The sequence below is a fragment of the Anguilla rostrata genome, chromosome 10 (genome assembly GCF_018555375.3).
Source record: "Anguilla rostrata isolate EN2019 chromosome 10, ASM1855537v3, whole genome shotgun sequence".
Taxonomy (NCBI): domain Eukaryota; kingdom Metazoa; phylum Chordata; class Actinopteri; order Anguilliformes; family Anguillidae; genus Anguilla; species Anguilla rostrata.
The window spans coordinates 42,007,889-42,020,928 of NC_057942.1; the positions used below are offsets into that span (position 1 = coordinate 42,007,889).

The window sequence follows — 13,040 nt, forward strand, 5'->3', positions numbered from 1 at the left end:
CTTTTCAAGTGGCCTTTGCAGTGAATTTCGAGCTGTTAACGCGTGTGTACGTTGCGTATGCAAATTCGCCGTTTAATTAGAATCGATGTTAAGAACCGCTTTTTTTTTTTTTCTTTTTTTAGTGCCGAGTCATCTGTCAGTCCAATTAAAAATGATTGTTATTTCTTCACTGAGGCCCATGGGAGGGGGCACTCAGCAAACCCCCCCGCTTTTATTAACTGGAGTCTTCGGGTCCCATAGCAGGCAGGTGGGTCGGTCACGATAAATTCTGCCTTGTAGATTTTTTAGTCCTTGCGTGCCGGAATGTTCCGGCAGCAAAGGTGGAGAAGAGTCAATAATAAGTACGAGGGGCCGTAAATTTAGTTTTTATTGGCACCCGCTCCCGCGACCGTCTCAAAGTTTTCGCACGCGCGCGCGTAACGAGTCGAGCTCGCCGCACTTTCGAGCGAGTGGCGAGCGGCCTGGCCGGCGGGACGTTCCGGAAAGTGCATCACGCTAATTGGGAAACGCGCCGTTGTCCATTTCGCGCAGAGACCGACGTTTAGCTCGCCAACAATATCAGAGCTCGCCGTTTTATTATTTTATTTTATTTTATCGCATATTGTGCTGCTAGTGTGTGTTGCGGGAGAGTTGTTGGTATCAAGTCTTGATTGTAGGCTCTTGGTTGCCTCTGGAGTCTGTTATTGGCGTTTCTCTACACGGGAACCACAGCTGTGCCAGTGAAAGTCAAGGAAGCCATTATGAGGCAGAGAAATAAGGGAAAAAACATACACATATACATACATAGCATTTTGCTTCTGTGCACATTTGACATTTTCCACTGGTTTGCTCTGTGGTTTTATGCAGGTAAACTAGTGCTAATTGGATATCTACTATGATCTAGCCTACTTGGTACTGGCAATGTCCTCATTAATTCATGCTTGTTTACTAATGGTGATTAACGTCATTTCATTAGTTGACATATCCAGTTTGTGTATCCTTAATGGGCTCATAATTACATGTCTTGCGGTTGTGGAGGTGTAATCATACTCAGTTGTCTTGTCCAGGTAAATAACACGCATGCAATGCAGTGAACACACTTGACGTAGGCATCGTAGGCTCAAACATTGTTTCTTTCACCCGTGAGCACGAGAGCATTTTAAGAGTTTTGAATGTGTGGCCTTTTTTTTTTTTTTATTACCCTCTTTCTCTAGGAAAGTTTTCGGAAAAGCAAATCTACTTTCCCCCTTTTAAGACATTAGGTACAGGCCATTAGCTCCGGGCGCGAAACCCGCTCGGAAAATGCATTATGTAGTGTGAAGCGACCGGCGCCAACCCGTCCGCCGGCGCAGTGCGACGGACGGAAGAGCTCCTCAGCGCGTGTGACCCGCCATCGCGATTCTCCCGGTGACGCATCCGCCGGCCCGAATCCGCGCCAGAGTGCAGGCGCGGGTTGCCATGACGAACGCGCGCGCGGGGGGGGACGCATGGCGGAATGAACGCCGCCGCCACCGCTGCCGACAAAGGTTGTTCTGGGTCCCGTCATAGCAACTGCCTCCGTGACAACCGGCGCGCGGCTGCACTCCGCGGCGCTCTCCTTCCTGACCGGCGGCGTTTATTTTTACCCGCGTCGGGTGTCACGCGCGGGGCAGCGAGGGCTGCTCCGCTCTCTCTTACAGGAGCGGCGCATCGACCGCTTTCCTCCTGCACGAGCTCACCCGAGTGTGCCAGCGCGAGTAAAAGGGGTTTCAGCACCGCGGACGCTGCCCGGCGTCGCTTAAAAGGCTGCAGCATACCCCCGCAGGGTTAGGTGAGGTGTTTATTACAGGAGTAATTCAGTCATTTAAAAAAAAAAAAAAAAATTGATAGATAAATTTATAACGAAATACCTCTTTGCCAACTACGTATCATATAAAATGGAAAATATCCTTTTGGCTCATTGACTTGTATGATGACGCCTAACCGAGCATTATTAATCCTGAGAATGCAGATGTAAAAGATGCAAAGTGGTATGAAAGTGTGTCTCTCGTAAATCTCCTGTCTGGCCCGGGCTGCAGCGTAGCCGCTTGGCTTCGCCGCCTTTTTGCTGCGGGCATGCGGCGACTTTCAATAAGGAACACGATGACCTCGTGCCCAGACCGTCTCCAAACCTCTCTCCCTTTCTTTATGTGTGAAAGCTATGTAAATGTAACACTTATGGAAAGTGGATGCTAATGCATAAAGTGTGTGTGTGTGTGTGTGTGTGCGTGCGCTTGCTTATTTATGCCTTTGACAGCACAGGGTACATTCACTAAAATGGTGAATACATTTATTTTTGTTCTGTTCTGTTCAGCTGTACCTGTGAATCTGGCTCTCAATTTCCTGTGATAAAATATGCAATTGCGGGCCTCTTTGTTGGTTTTTTTTTTATTTTTTAGATAGGTATCTGTGAAAAAGGCGCTGGAAAGGCAGCCAGGTTAGCGTTCTCGCTGTTTTTATTTCCTGAAATTAACCCGGAATCCGTTTCCCGAGGAATCTGGCGGCTGCGGAGGCGAATTATGTGAATAATTTAGCCATTTGCCTTTCCCCTCACCACACAGCACACATAGCGCTGGCGGCCATTTTTATTCAGATTATCCAACTGTCACCGTGATCGACGTGAGGTCAGGGCATCCTTCAGTAAGTCACCATTACCCGGGAAACGTTCCCTCGCACATTTTGGTTTTTATAAACATATATCACTGCTTATGTAAGCACTGTGAGCTGTGATTGCCTAGCTTGAGGACGATTGATTTTTAATGAGCTGTTTAGGGTTTTATTTTTTATTTTTTTAATGGTGAAGGTTGTGCTGACCGGTGTGCTGTTCCTAATTTTAGTTTCCAGAGAGGACTCCAGCCAGTCCCTGGCGTCCTGTTTGGCCCTCCTGCACTCCCCCATAGAGCCCTCTTCAGACAAGGTCCTGGGCAGAGAACCCCGCGGAACAGAGTCCTCCCACAGGTATGTGCCTTCCCAGAATGCAGCTCTTCGGAATCTCGCTCCGTATACGTGGTCTTCTGTGCTTGTCCTTAGTTTGCCTCGCAGATGACTTTTTTTTAACTGAATGGAAGCTGTCTGCTGGCGGTGAACCGATGGTACACTATCGCAGAGACGAGGGGCCCTTATATGAAATCCTTACATGAGCAGGACAGAGTAATAATGACAGTTATTAATAAACAGCGGACAATGCCTTATGTCTGTTTTTACACAGTCTGGCTGCTTGCGGTCTGAACAGCAAATGGCGGTGCTTCTGGAATACCTTCACAGCACAAAGGTCATCTCTTTCAGAGGGTAGTCTGTGTCATTAATTTTGAGAAGCAATTTAAAGAAAGCATTACTTCTCTACTTTTGTATTTTTCGCTCGGCATTTTTTTATTAATTTCAGGTGCCTACCTGTTTCATTTAAGAAACTTTAAGTAAGGCCTCCTTGAAATGGTTCCTCTGTGTAAATGGAATCCAATTATGCTCAATGCGGCACTGAGGCTCTTCACAGTCCAATTTAGCCTGCGCTTGCAGGTTTGAAAATCCTTTGTTTTTCAAGAACAAATGTTTCCTGGGTTGGGCTGCCATTTCGCGCTCGGAGATTGATTGTTAATAAAGAGGTTACGGCACCCCTGCATTCACAATTCTGAGGCCAGACATGGCCAGCTCTGAATAAATAAAAGGGTTTCTCAAGTTCTGTAATTTGTCTTGCGTTTTGTGGCCTTTCGTGGCCTATGTACTTCGCGACTCCAGCAGAAGTGCAGTTTAACGTTGGTCTGTTCCTCCGGTCGCTCTGGTGGAGGGAGTTGACCTTGGTGTCCTTGGAAATGAGGAATTAAAAAAAAAAAAAAAAACAGTTCCTCTGTGTCTGGCCTCCTATCATCCCTGTTACATCTAATTATCTGCTTTGTCCTAATTATCTGAATCCTTTTCTTTCCCCTGCCCTCTGTGATTGACTCAGGTCATCACTGCACATGAGAATTGAGTTCTCAGCTAATTCACCGGGTTAAATAAAGGTAAATAAAAGGAAAAGTAAATAAGCAGGTTCTACACGTATAAAATTCTCAGCATCCTTCTCTTCATCTGACATACAGCAGAATGTTCTGCGGTATGTAAGATGAACTGGCTGTGCTGTCCAGTGTTTGTGTGTGTTTTTACCCACCGATTTCCCCGCTTCTGTAAACTGCTTTAATAAAAGCTGTGGAAGGCCAGGTCCCAACGTGACCTGGGCTTGCTTTGTGGAACAATGGATTTTAAATCAAACAAATTATCCGTCGTCTGTGTGAAGCACTTCCATTCTGCAGCGCTGACATTCATAATGAACAAAAATTGACTTTTGGAAACGTGCCAAAAAAGCTACAGAATTTTCATGGGTGTAGTAAAGTTCAGAAATTCAGTTTCTGACCTGAAAAGGGTGGATGTTCCAGTGCTAATGGACACAGGTAGCTGCAGTAATTAGTGGGAGATGCAGATGTGGGTGGAGATGCAGATGTGGAAGGTGATGGAGGATGTGGGGGGAGATGCAGATGTGGGGGATGTGGTGGTGAGTGGAAGGGATGAGTGTGGGGAGATGCAGATGTGGGGATGTGGGAGATGCAGATGTGGGGTGGGAGATGCAGATGTGGAGGATGGAGGAGGAGATGAGATGTGGGGATGGGGGAGATGCAGATGTGGAAGGTGATGGAGGATGTGGGGAGATGGATGGGGGATGGGTGGAGATAGATGTGGAAGGTGATGGAGGATGTGGGGGGAGATGCAGATGTGGGGGGATGTGGGTGGAGATGCAGATGTGGAAGGTGATGGAGGATGTGGGGGGAGATGCAGATGTGGGGAAGGGGAGATGCAGATGGGAGGGAGGAGGATGCTATTCTTGTGCGGGAGAAGGTAGGTCAGCGGCCTAACGCCACTGGCTAATGCTGGCTGGAGGTATGGGTCGGTACTCTACAGGAATAACACGCTGAAGTCAATGATTGGTGCAGGAATAGTGCGCTGAAGTCACTGATTGGTGCAGGAGTAACATGCGCTGAACTCTCTGCTTGGCTGGAGGTATGGGATGGAACAGGAATATTGTGCACTGAAGTCTCTGTTTTCCTCCAGGCTGTTCCCCCTGTGCTCAAGCTGTGCTCAGTGGGCGTGGCTGGGACTGTGTCACTTGTTTCGTGATGTAGGCCTGTGCTAATATGGGGCTCAGTATAGCCTTTAGTGAATCTGTCAAAGCTGCACTAATGCATTGTGTATAACTCCAGACCGCTTAATGAGGCCCCAATTATGGAAAAGTACATATACATTTTTTGGAAATGTTGGATGAACATTCATGCACAGACGCCACTATAATATATGATGTATAAAAATTTATGTTTATGTATTTATGTAAATTATTTTATGGGGGGGGGGGGGGGAATTAGCTCAGGAGGTAGAGTGGCTATCTGGCAATTGGAGAGTTGCCGGTTTGAATCCTAAAAAGTGTCGAAGTGTCCTTGAGTGAGACACCTGACCTCTAATAGCTCCCGACAGGCTGGTTGGCGCCTTGCGTGGCTGCCTTTCACTGCTGGTGAGTGACTGTGTGGGTGACTGAGAGCCATTCACTGTAAAGCGCTTTGTGCAGCTGTAGCTGATGGAAAAAGCACTATGCAAATGCAGTCCATTTCCATCATATATATATGTATAAGGCTGCTTACATATCTTTCTTTGTTTACCCATTTTTCCTGGTAACTGTGAGGCAGCTGTGCTATAGGTTTGCTTCCTGGGTGGTGCCCAGTCCCTTGTACTGCATCAGTAAATATGCAGCTGTACAAATGGATTCCATGTTAATATAAAAGCTGAGTAAGTGACTCTTGGTTAAGAGCGTCTGCTTAAATGCCTGTAATAAACCGTAATGCAATGTAATGCGTCTAATATCGATAAATAGGCCCGTGTGATTTATGACGAAGTGCGCCGACAGCGCCAGAAGATGAGTAATGATACACCTTTAGCAAAGCCGCTTCTTAACCATGCATGTCCCGGAGACCAATCGGTCGCGTTCGCTCGGCCTCCCAAGTCACATGACGCTCGGGCGAGGTGTACATGCGTAAATCAATGCAGTGTCACAACCTCACGGGGAAGGGTTAAGATCCACAGCTGCACGGAGCCATCCGTCACTGTTGAAGTAAACCCGTTTCGCGTGGTGACACAAGAACACCCAAATCCTGTTAGCCTCAGAGGCCTGTTCCTCTTCTCGGGTAATTAATATTAGCACCTTTCATTTTAGATGGTTGTGTAAATATTTAATGCATTAAACATTTCTGTATTTCAGTTGAGTTTGTTTCTCCCAAAAAGGGCTGGTCTTTGGCATATTGATAAAACATGTACGCAGAAGGGTAGGGAGTGTTCATTATAAATCTGAAACTTATTGAAGCTTATTTAAGCATACGATATCCCAGGGAATGATTCTGTGATACAGAATCAACTTCTTCTCTCACCATTTTTCATATTTCCCTGCATGAGAAGCTCCATCAGTAAGTGTTCTGTCTCCCCGGTTGCAGGTTCCAAAGAATCACAGGGTAAACAAAATAAACCAAAAGGTCATAATTCTAAAGGAAATGAACTGGAAAAGGGTATCATGGCATATCAATATGAAAACAATTTTGCGACTCTATAAACCCTTGAAGTGCAGTGAGTTTCTGCGGAATAAATTATGTGTTTGAAATTATTGAGTCCATGAATCAGTGTGCAAAAGAATGTTGCGAAAAAAGTAATTTTATTCAAATAAATTTTCTCTCGCCTGCGAGTAGTTTATTTTGAGTATTTACTGCTGATTTATATTTCGGGAAACACTCAATGAATGTGCAGTGCTCTTGCTGCAATTTCTCTCAATTTCTATTTGTTTTTGGGAAGAAATACAGTTTTCTTCAAAAATTAAACAAAAACAGTATGCATTCAAGCTGGATGACGTGATTTTACAGTAAAGCGTGTGTGTGTGTGTGTGTGTGTGCGTGTGAAGAATGGTCTAAAAGAGGCTAACTAACATATGGTCTGTCTTCCTTGTTTTCACATGGTTTAGTTGTTTATTTATTTTTCTTTGCAGCCCAGTGATTGACAAGGGTTGATTCATATTTTTTTTTTTACTATTCCAGCTAATGTTCTTTCGGCGGTGATAATTCATTCTGAAATGCGTAATTATTTCCGAGTTTGCATTCCCTCAAAATGGAAGGAATCGCAAAAAATAGACATGTCTGCTTTGAGCAGTGATTGTCTGTACATTCGTTCTGAAATAATGGAGCTCACAAAGTATGAGGTAAATTTTTTTTTTTTCTCCCCAGAATTGTCGTGTTTAACGTTGGAAAAAGACAGAGGGCACGTAAACCACGCAGAGCTTTTTCTTTTTTGCGTGTGGAAAGAGAGGCTGCGCATGCTTGCCTGTCCTCCGTAGTTCCTGAACCGCTCGTCTGGCGATGCAGTGTTTTCGCGGAACGCGGCCGGGGGACCCGGGGGGTAGGGGCTCTGCCCGACGGTGCCCGGCTAAGTGTGAAGATTTATTATCCTTGGGAGACAATCTGGCCTGTTTATGCCGAAAATTCATCATCTGCTGAAGAGCCTGCCCCGAGCGGCTCCTGCCGGCTAATTTGCTGGGATCTGAGCCACAGGCGTGTAGTTCTGCAGAGACAGGCCTCTGACTGGTGGAGACCCGGAGACGGCGCTAACGTGCTAACTCTCCGCGCGCTAACGAGTAAACCACTGAGACTGTGGAGCGACGTAGGCTCTCCATAAACAGCCAGTGATAGAGACAGCCCTCTGACTGGTGGAGACCCGGAGACAGCGCTAACGTGCTAACTCTCCGCGCTCTAACGAGTAAACCGCTGAGACTGTGGAGCGACGCAGGCTCTCTGTAAACAGCCAGTGATAGAGACAGTCCTCGAAAGTACGAGGAGGACGGTTTCTTTGTGCGACCGCGCACGTCACGGCATCGCTGTCGCAACACGGCGACATTCCTCCGATCGCGGACCACAGGCCGCTAAACGGTTGGTTGACAGAGAGAGCGAGTCGTCTGAGTGCACGGTGGTGGGCAGAGGCATTACTCACGGCCCGAGTGGGCAGGCGACGGCATTCATCCGCCTGTTCAGCCACGGAAATAAGCAGCGGAGGGGAGGTGTGCTTGATAATGTGTCATCCGTCCCCACCGCGCACTGTTCCGTCTGCTGTTTCCATAGGAACAGTTAGACTCTCTCATCCTCTGAACTTCCAGATCCTTCCTGTCAGGGCTCCGGGTCGCAGCGAAGCCGTAAATAAGCCAGGCTAAAAACTGTACTCTTCCCCCGCTCTCTGTTTCCCCTCGCTGTAAATAATGGCGGCCAGTTACCGAGATCTATAACTGATCATCTGTTACAACCATTAAGACGTATTTTATGCCTTCTAGATGAGGCCCGGTGAACGATCAATCCTCTCCCTCAGCGCGTGCGGCCATCGAATTTCCTGACTTGTTAAAAGAGGCGGCCTGTATTTCATCGACTGCACCGCGGGCCTAATCGTCAGGCCGAGGCCATTAAGGCCGTCTTCCCATGATGCAGTGGAAACGGCCGCCCGTTCTTCACCGGTCGCGTTCGCCAAGTGCGCTCGCCAAGTGCGCTCGGCGGTTCCCCTCGGTCTGCCCCCCCCCCCCCCCCCTTACGCGTCTGCCGTCGATAACGACCGCCGGCTTCGCTTCGTCTTACCGCGTCGGTTCGTCTGAGCGCCGTTCCTCTTTTTCTTTTTCTTCCTCTCCGAAGCGCTGATTATTTACGGTCGCGGTATGACGGAGTGCGTTTCCCCTCCGAGCCCAAACGGCACCATTTACCGGGGCGGGCGACCGTGCGGACCGAGCGACCGCGAGCCGAGCGCCAAAAATTCGGCCTCTTTCCTGTTTACGTATCTTTTTAATCCACATCGCCCATTAACATGCTGACAGGCAAAAACGAGGCACTCCTTTCATTGTTAAATGGATGAAGTCTGGAAAAAGCGGTCTGCTTAATTAGCATATTACTAAACGGTCTGCAACTGTAAAGCACAAACTTTTAGAAGTCGTGGTCTGTTATTAAAATCCATAAAGCATTTATTCGTATTGAGCCTACTGTTTTTGGGTGTGTCGGCTAAATTAAATCAAAATGCTGTGGAAAAACTATTAGGAGGTCCTGGAAAATGAAATGGAAGTGTATGTTGGCCCAGATAGTATTTCCGTTTCTGTGCACTGAACATAACTGACCGGGATATTTTCTCCCACATTTGCTCATAGGAAAGGAGGTGCTTGGAAGTGCATGCTCCATTTCCTGGGAAACAACCTTACAAGTGATGGGAGGTGATTTTGAAGGGTAACTGAAGCAGGAAAGTAATAGTCCACGATCACAGTACAACCCAGGACCAGTGAATCTTACTGTGTCTGTTGCTTTGGAGCCGTGATTAAATATGCAATTTGCTTTTCTGTCTTCATTCCATCATATGAATGCAGCCATTGGTAAAATCTTTAGAAAATCAAAGAGTTAAGGTATTCACAAACTGTACTGTTGATCAAGGGTGCCAGAGTCATTTTCAGGAATTACATTTTTTAAAATGTTTTTATTCTTGCCTGTCAAATTTTGCAATGTCTGAGGAAAATAACTTGGAAAATCAACACAACACTGAAACCGAATCGGTTGCTGCGCTGGCGGTCCTCTACGCGATTTTCATTTCTTTTCCAGCGGGCGCTTTGTCTTTATTAATTACCGGTGCCGTTCTCCAGCGCTCCGCTCATTCCAGCGAATTTGGAAGCGACGGAATAACACACAATTAGCGCTGGAGTGCAGTCTGACAACATCGAGACCTTTTGAAATTAATCTGAATCTGCTCGTTTGAGCCCAATGACGGGTGTAATGTCTGAATTAGCTACGTCAATACTTGAATGAATGAAGTGTTCCCAACATCTTTAAAACCCCCGCGTCACCACGGCTCTGCGTCTTCAGTTCAGACCTCCACGGAAGCAGCAGACTGCGAATAGCTGCATAAATCTTCACCTCCACCTGCGCATCTCGGCCAGTTATTAAGGACCGAGATTGCTCCTGCAGCCGTGGAAACGGAATTCGTTACAATGCCACTGGGGTGATTTAAAAAAAGTGCCGTTATCTTAGCCGGGCTGCGCTGTTTATTTACATGAGATCCGCGTGTGAACAAAATCGACTCCGTTTCGCACGGCGTCACTACGGACGCGCCCGCACGCGCCCAGCCGGTTTCGGAATACCTGGGTGATAGCATCTGAGAACGCGGTGACAAAGTCCCGGCCCCAACCCGGAATTACATTACATTACATTACAGGCATTTAGCAGACGCTCTTATCCAGAGCGACTTACACAACTTTTTACATAGCACTTTACATTGTATCCATTTATACAGCTGGATATATACTGAAGCAATGCAGGTTAAGTACCTTGCTCAAGGGTACAACGGCAGTGTCCTTACCCGGGATTCGAACCTGCGACCTTTCAGTTACAAGCGCAGTTCCTTACCCACTGTGCCACACTCCGTCCACACTCCGAATTAGGTGTACCGGGAGGCGATACAGGCGCACCGGAAGCGCCCGAGGCCTCTTTGTGCTATCGCGTAATCCCTGAGCATGGTGCAAATGCAGCGGTGGAAATTTATGGCTAAGTGAACTGTAGGGGAGGCGCCACTGCGAGCGAATGTTCCAGAATTGGCGCCTGTGCTGCTCTCCAGTGCTGAACTGGATGCGTAGTGAGAGAGGGACAGTTGTTTTAATCAAATCCACAGTTATAGCCAGAGGGAAGAGGAGGTACATTAGACAGCAGAACCAAGCAAAAAAAGAATGTCTTTAATTAGTTTGTTACTGGTTTACATTTTCATATGCAATATGCTGTTAGATGAACAACGTATGCTGTGAATATTGCTGCAGGAATATTTTATGTCAATGTATGTTGTTCATTTGACCATTGAATTTCTCATGAATTTTTTATTAGAAATGCTGATTAGAAATGAAAGTTATTGCAAAGTATTTCTTTTATGTTCTGTTGTTATAATTTTTTTTTTTTTTTTAATCAGGGGAAAACTGATGCTGGTAATTCTAAACATTTGGTGGTCCTTATTTACATTTAATAATTATATGAATGTTGTGTACCCTTTTATGGATCGGAGTGCACATTTAAAGCCAGTGTATTATATGAATTAATGTGATGCTTTTAATCTGTGGAACTTGCTCATGTTGTGGAGCATGTACGTCTATCACGAAATAATGCAGAACATTAAGCAGTGGGACAAGTCCATCAAAATTATTTATTAATTTTCTTTAGAGGCAAATCACCAACAAAAAATAAATAAATAAAAAATAAATTCTAAAGTGCTCTCCATATCCTCATTGTCTTATTGTCACAGGGGCTGTGTTGCATATGAATAATTCTGGTTGTTGAGGGCGTCTTGTAGGAATAGCGGAGATGTTGTAGAGGCAGGACAGAAATCACCCAGAGAGGAGGTAATTGAATCTGCAGGATATGATCTGTGTACGCTTGAGTTGAGACCGAGACAGACAAGTCCTGATGGACACTGCGCGGTGGCGTAGAGTAAGATATCATAATAAACACCTCTCCTGGGTGGATGAGTAACCAACGTTCTGGTTTTCCCCCCCCCCCCTTTGTTTCTGTAAATTTGGCGCCCAGCATGGGGGGGTTGAACATGTCCAGTTCCCTCCCTAATTTGGAACATCCAGCTGCCTGTTTGTACCCCCCTTCATTTGCTATCGCCACTGCCGATTTGGGAGAGTGAAGACATCCTCGGTTCTCCTCTGAAACGCGTGCTGTCACCAGCCTGCTTATTTTCAGACACGAGCCCACAGCCGGGCTCACGTAGGGTTGGGTTTGAGTCCCACAGCCAGGCTCACGTAGGGTTGGGTTTGAGACCCACAGTCCGGCTCACGTAGGGTTGGGTTCGAGCCCCACAGCCAGGCTCACGTAGGGTTGGGTTCGAGTCCCACGGCCAGGCTCACGTGGGGTTGGGTTTGAGTCCCACAGCCAGGCTCACGTAGGGTTGGGTTCGAGTCCCACAGCCAGGCTCACGTAGGGTTGGGTTCGAGTCCCACAGCCAGGCTCACGTAGGGTTGGGTTTGAGACCCACAGTCCGGCTCACGTAGGGTTGGGTTCGAGACCCACAGTCCGGCTCACGTAGGGTTGGGTTCGAGCCCCACAGCCAGGCTCACGTAGGGTTGGGTTTGAGTCCCACGGCCAGGCTCACGTAGGGTTGAGTCGGAGGACAACATTGTGTATGTGACCCTTGGGACAAGGGGGTCATGAGAGAGCGATGAAATGCAGACCCCCCCCTGACTGTCTGAACCCGCCCGTTCCCTGGGAAACACAATCGCCAGCTGCGGGTCGCCCTGTGGACGTACCGGCCACAGTCGGCTCTGGTCCGGTGGGTTCCGGTCCGAGACCGTGAGGCTCATGCGCGCTCCACTTCCATCCCCCCCGAAGCCGAGAAGCAAAAATTCTGCCCTCAGCCCCCCTGTTAGCGAGGGGAAATAAAGGCCGGATCTGCTTTATCCGATGCTGCAGATATTACAGAGCCTGAAAAGGAAGCTACGCTGCAGCAGAAGCTGTCCCGCGCGCAATCCACAGCATTATCGGCTAATAAGGGCTGAATCTGAGAGCCGGCATGGCGTCCGCTGCAGATCAGCTGTCCCGCGCGCAATCCACAGCATTATCGGCTAATGACGGCTGAATCTGAGAGCCGGCATGGCGTCCGCTGCGGATCAGCTGTCCCGCGCGCAATCCACAGCATTATCGGCTAGTAATGCCTGAATCTGAGAGCCAGCATGGCGTCCGCTGCGGATCAGCTGTCCCGCGCGCAATCCACAGCATTATCGGCTAATAAGGGCTGAATCTGAGAGCCAGCATGGCGTCCACTGCAGATCAGCTGTCCTGCGCGCAATCCACAGCATTATTGGCTAATAACGGCTGAATCTGAGAGCCAGCATGGCGTCCGCTGCGGATCTGCGCCTCGTCCTCGCCGATGATCAGGCCCGGAGTTTTCCTTCGCGAGGTTTCGCAGCGAAATGGATGTTGAAGAGGACGTGTGATCTC

At 47.8% G+C, this 13,040-nt stretch overlaps 1 protein-coding gene across 12 annotated transcripts in view; it reads left to right on the forward strand.

The window, feature by feature from the left end:
• ccser1 (coiled-coil serine-rich protein 1) overlaps positions 1–13,040 on the forward strand; it is a 103,955-nt gene that overhangs the window by 25,228 nt on the left and 65,687 nt on the right. For all 12 annotated transcript variants that reach the window (XM_064297269.1, XM_064297275.1, XM_064297276.1 and 9 more), the window contains exon 5: positions 2,835–2,955. In XM_064297269.1, coding sequence (XP_064153339.1) covers positions 2,835–2,955 — 121 coding nt within the window. The remainder of the gene's footprint in view (positions 1–2,834; positions 2,956–13,040) is intronic.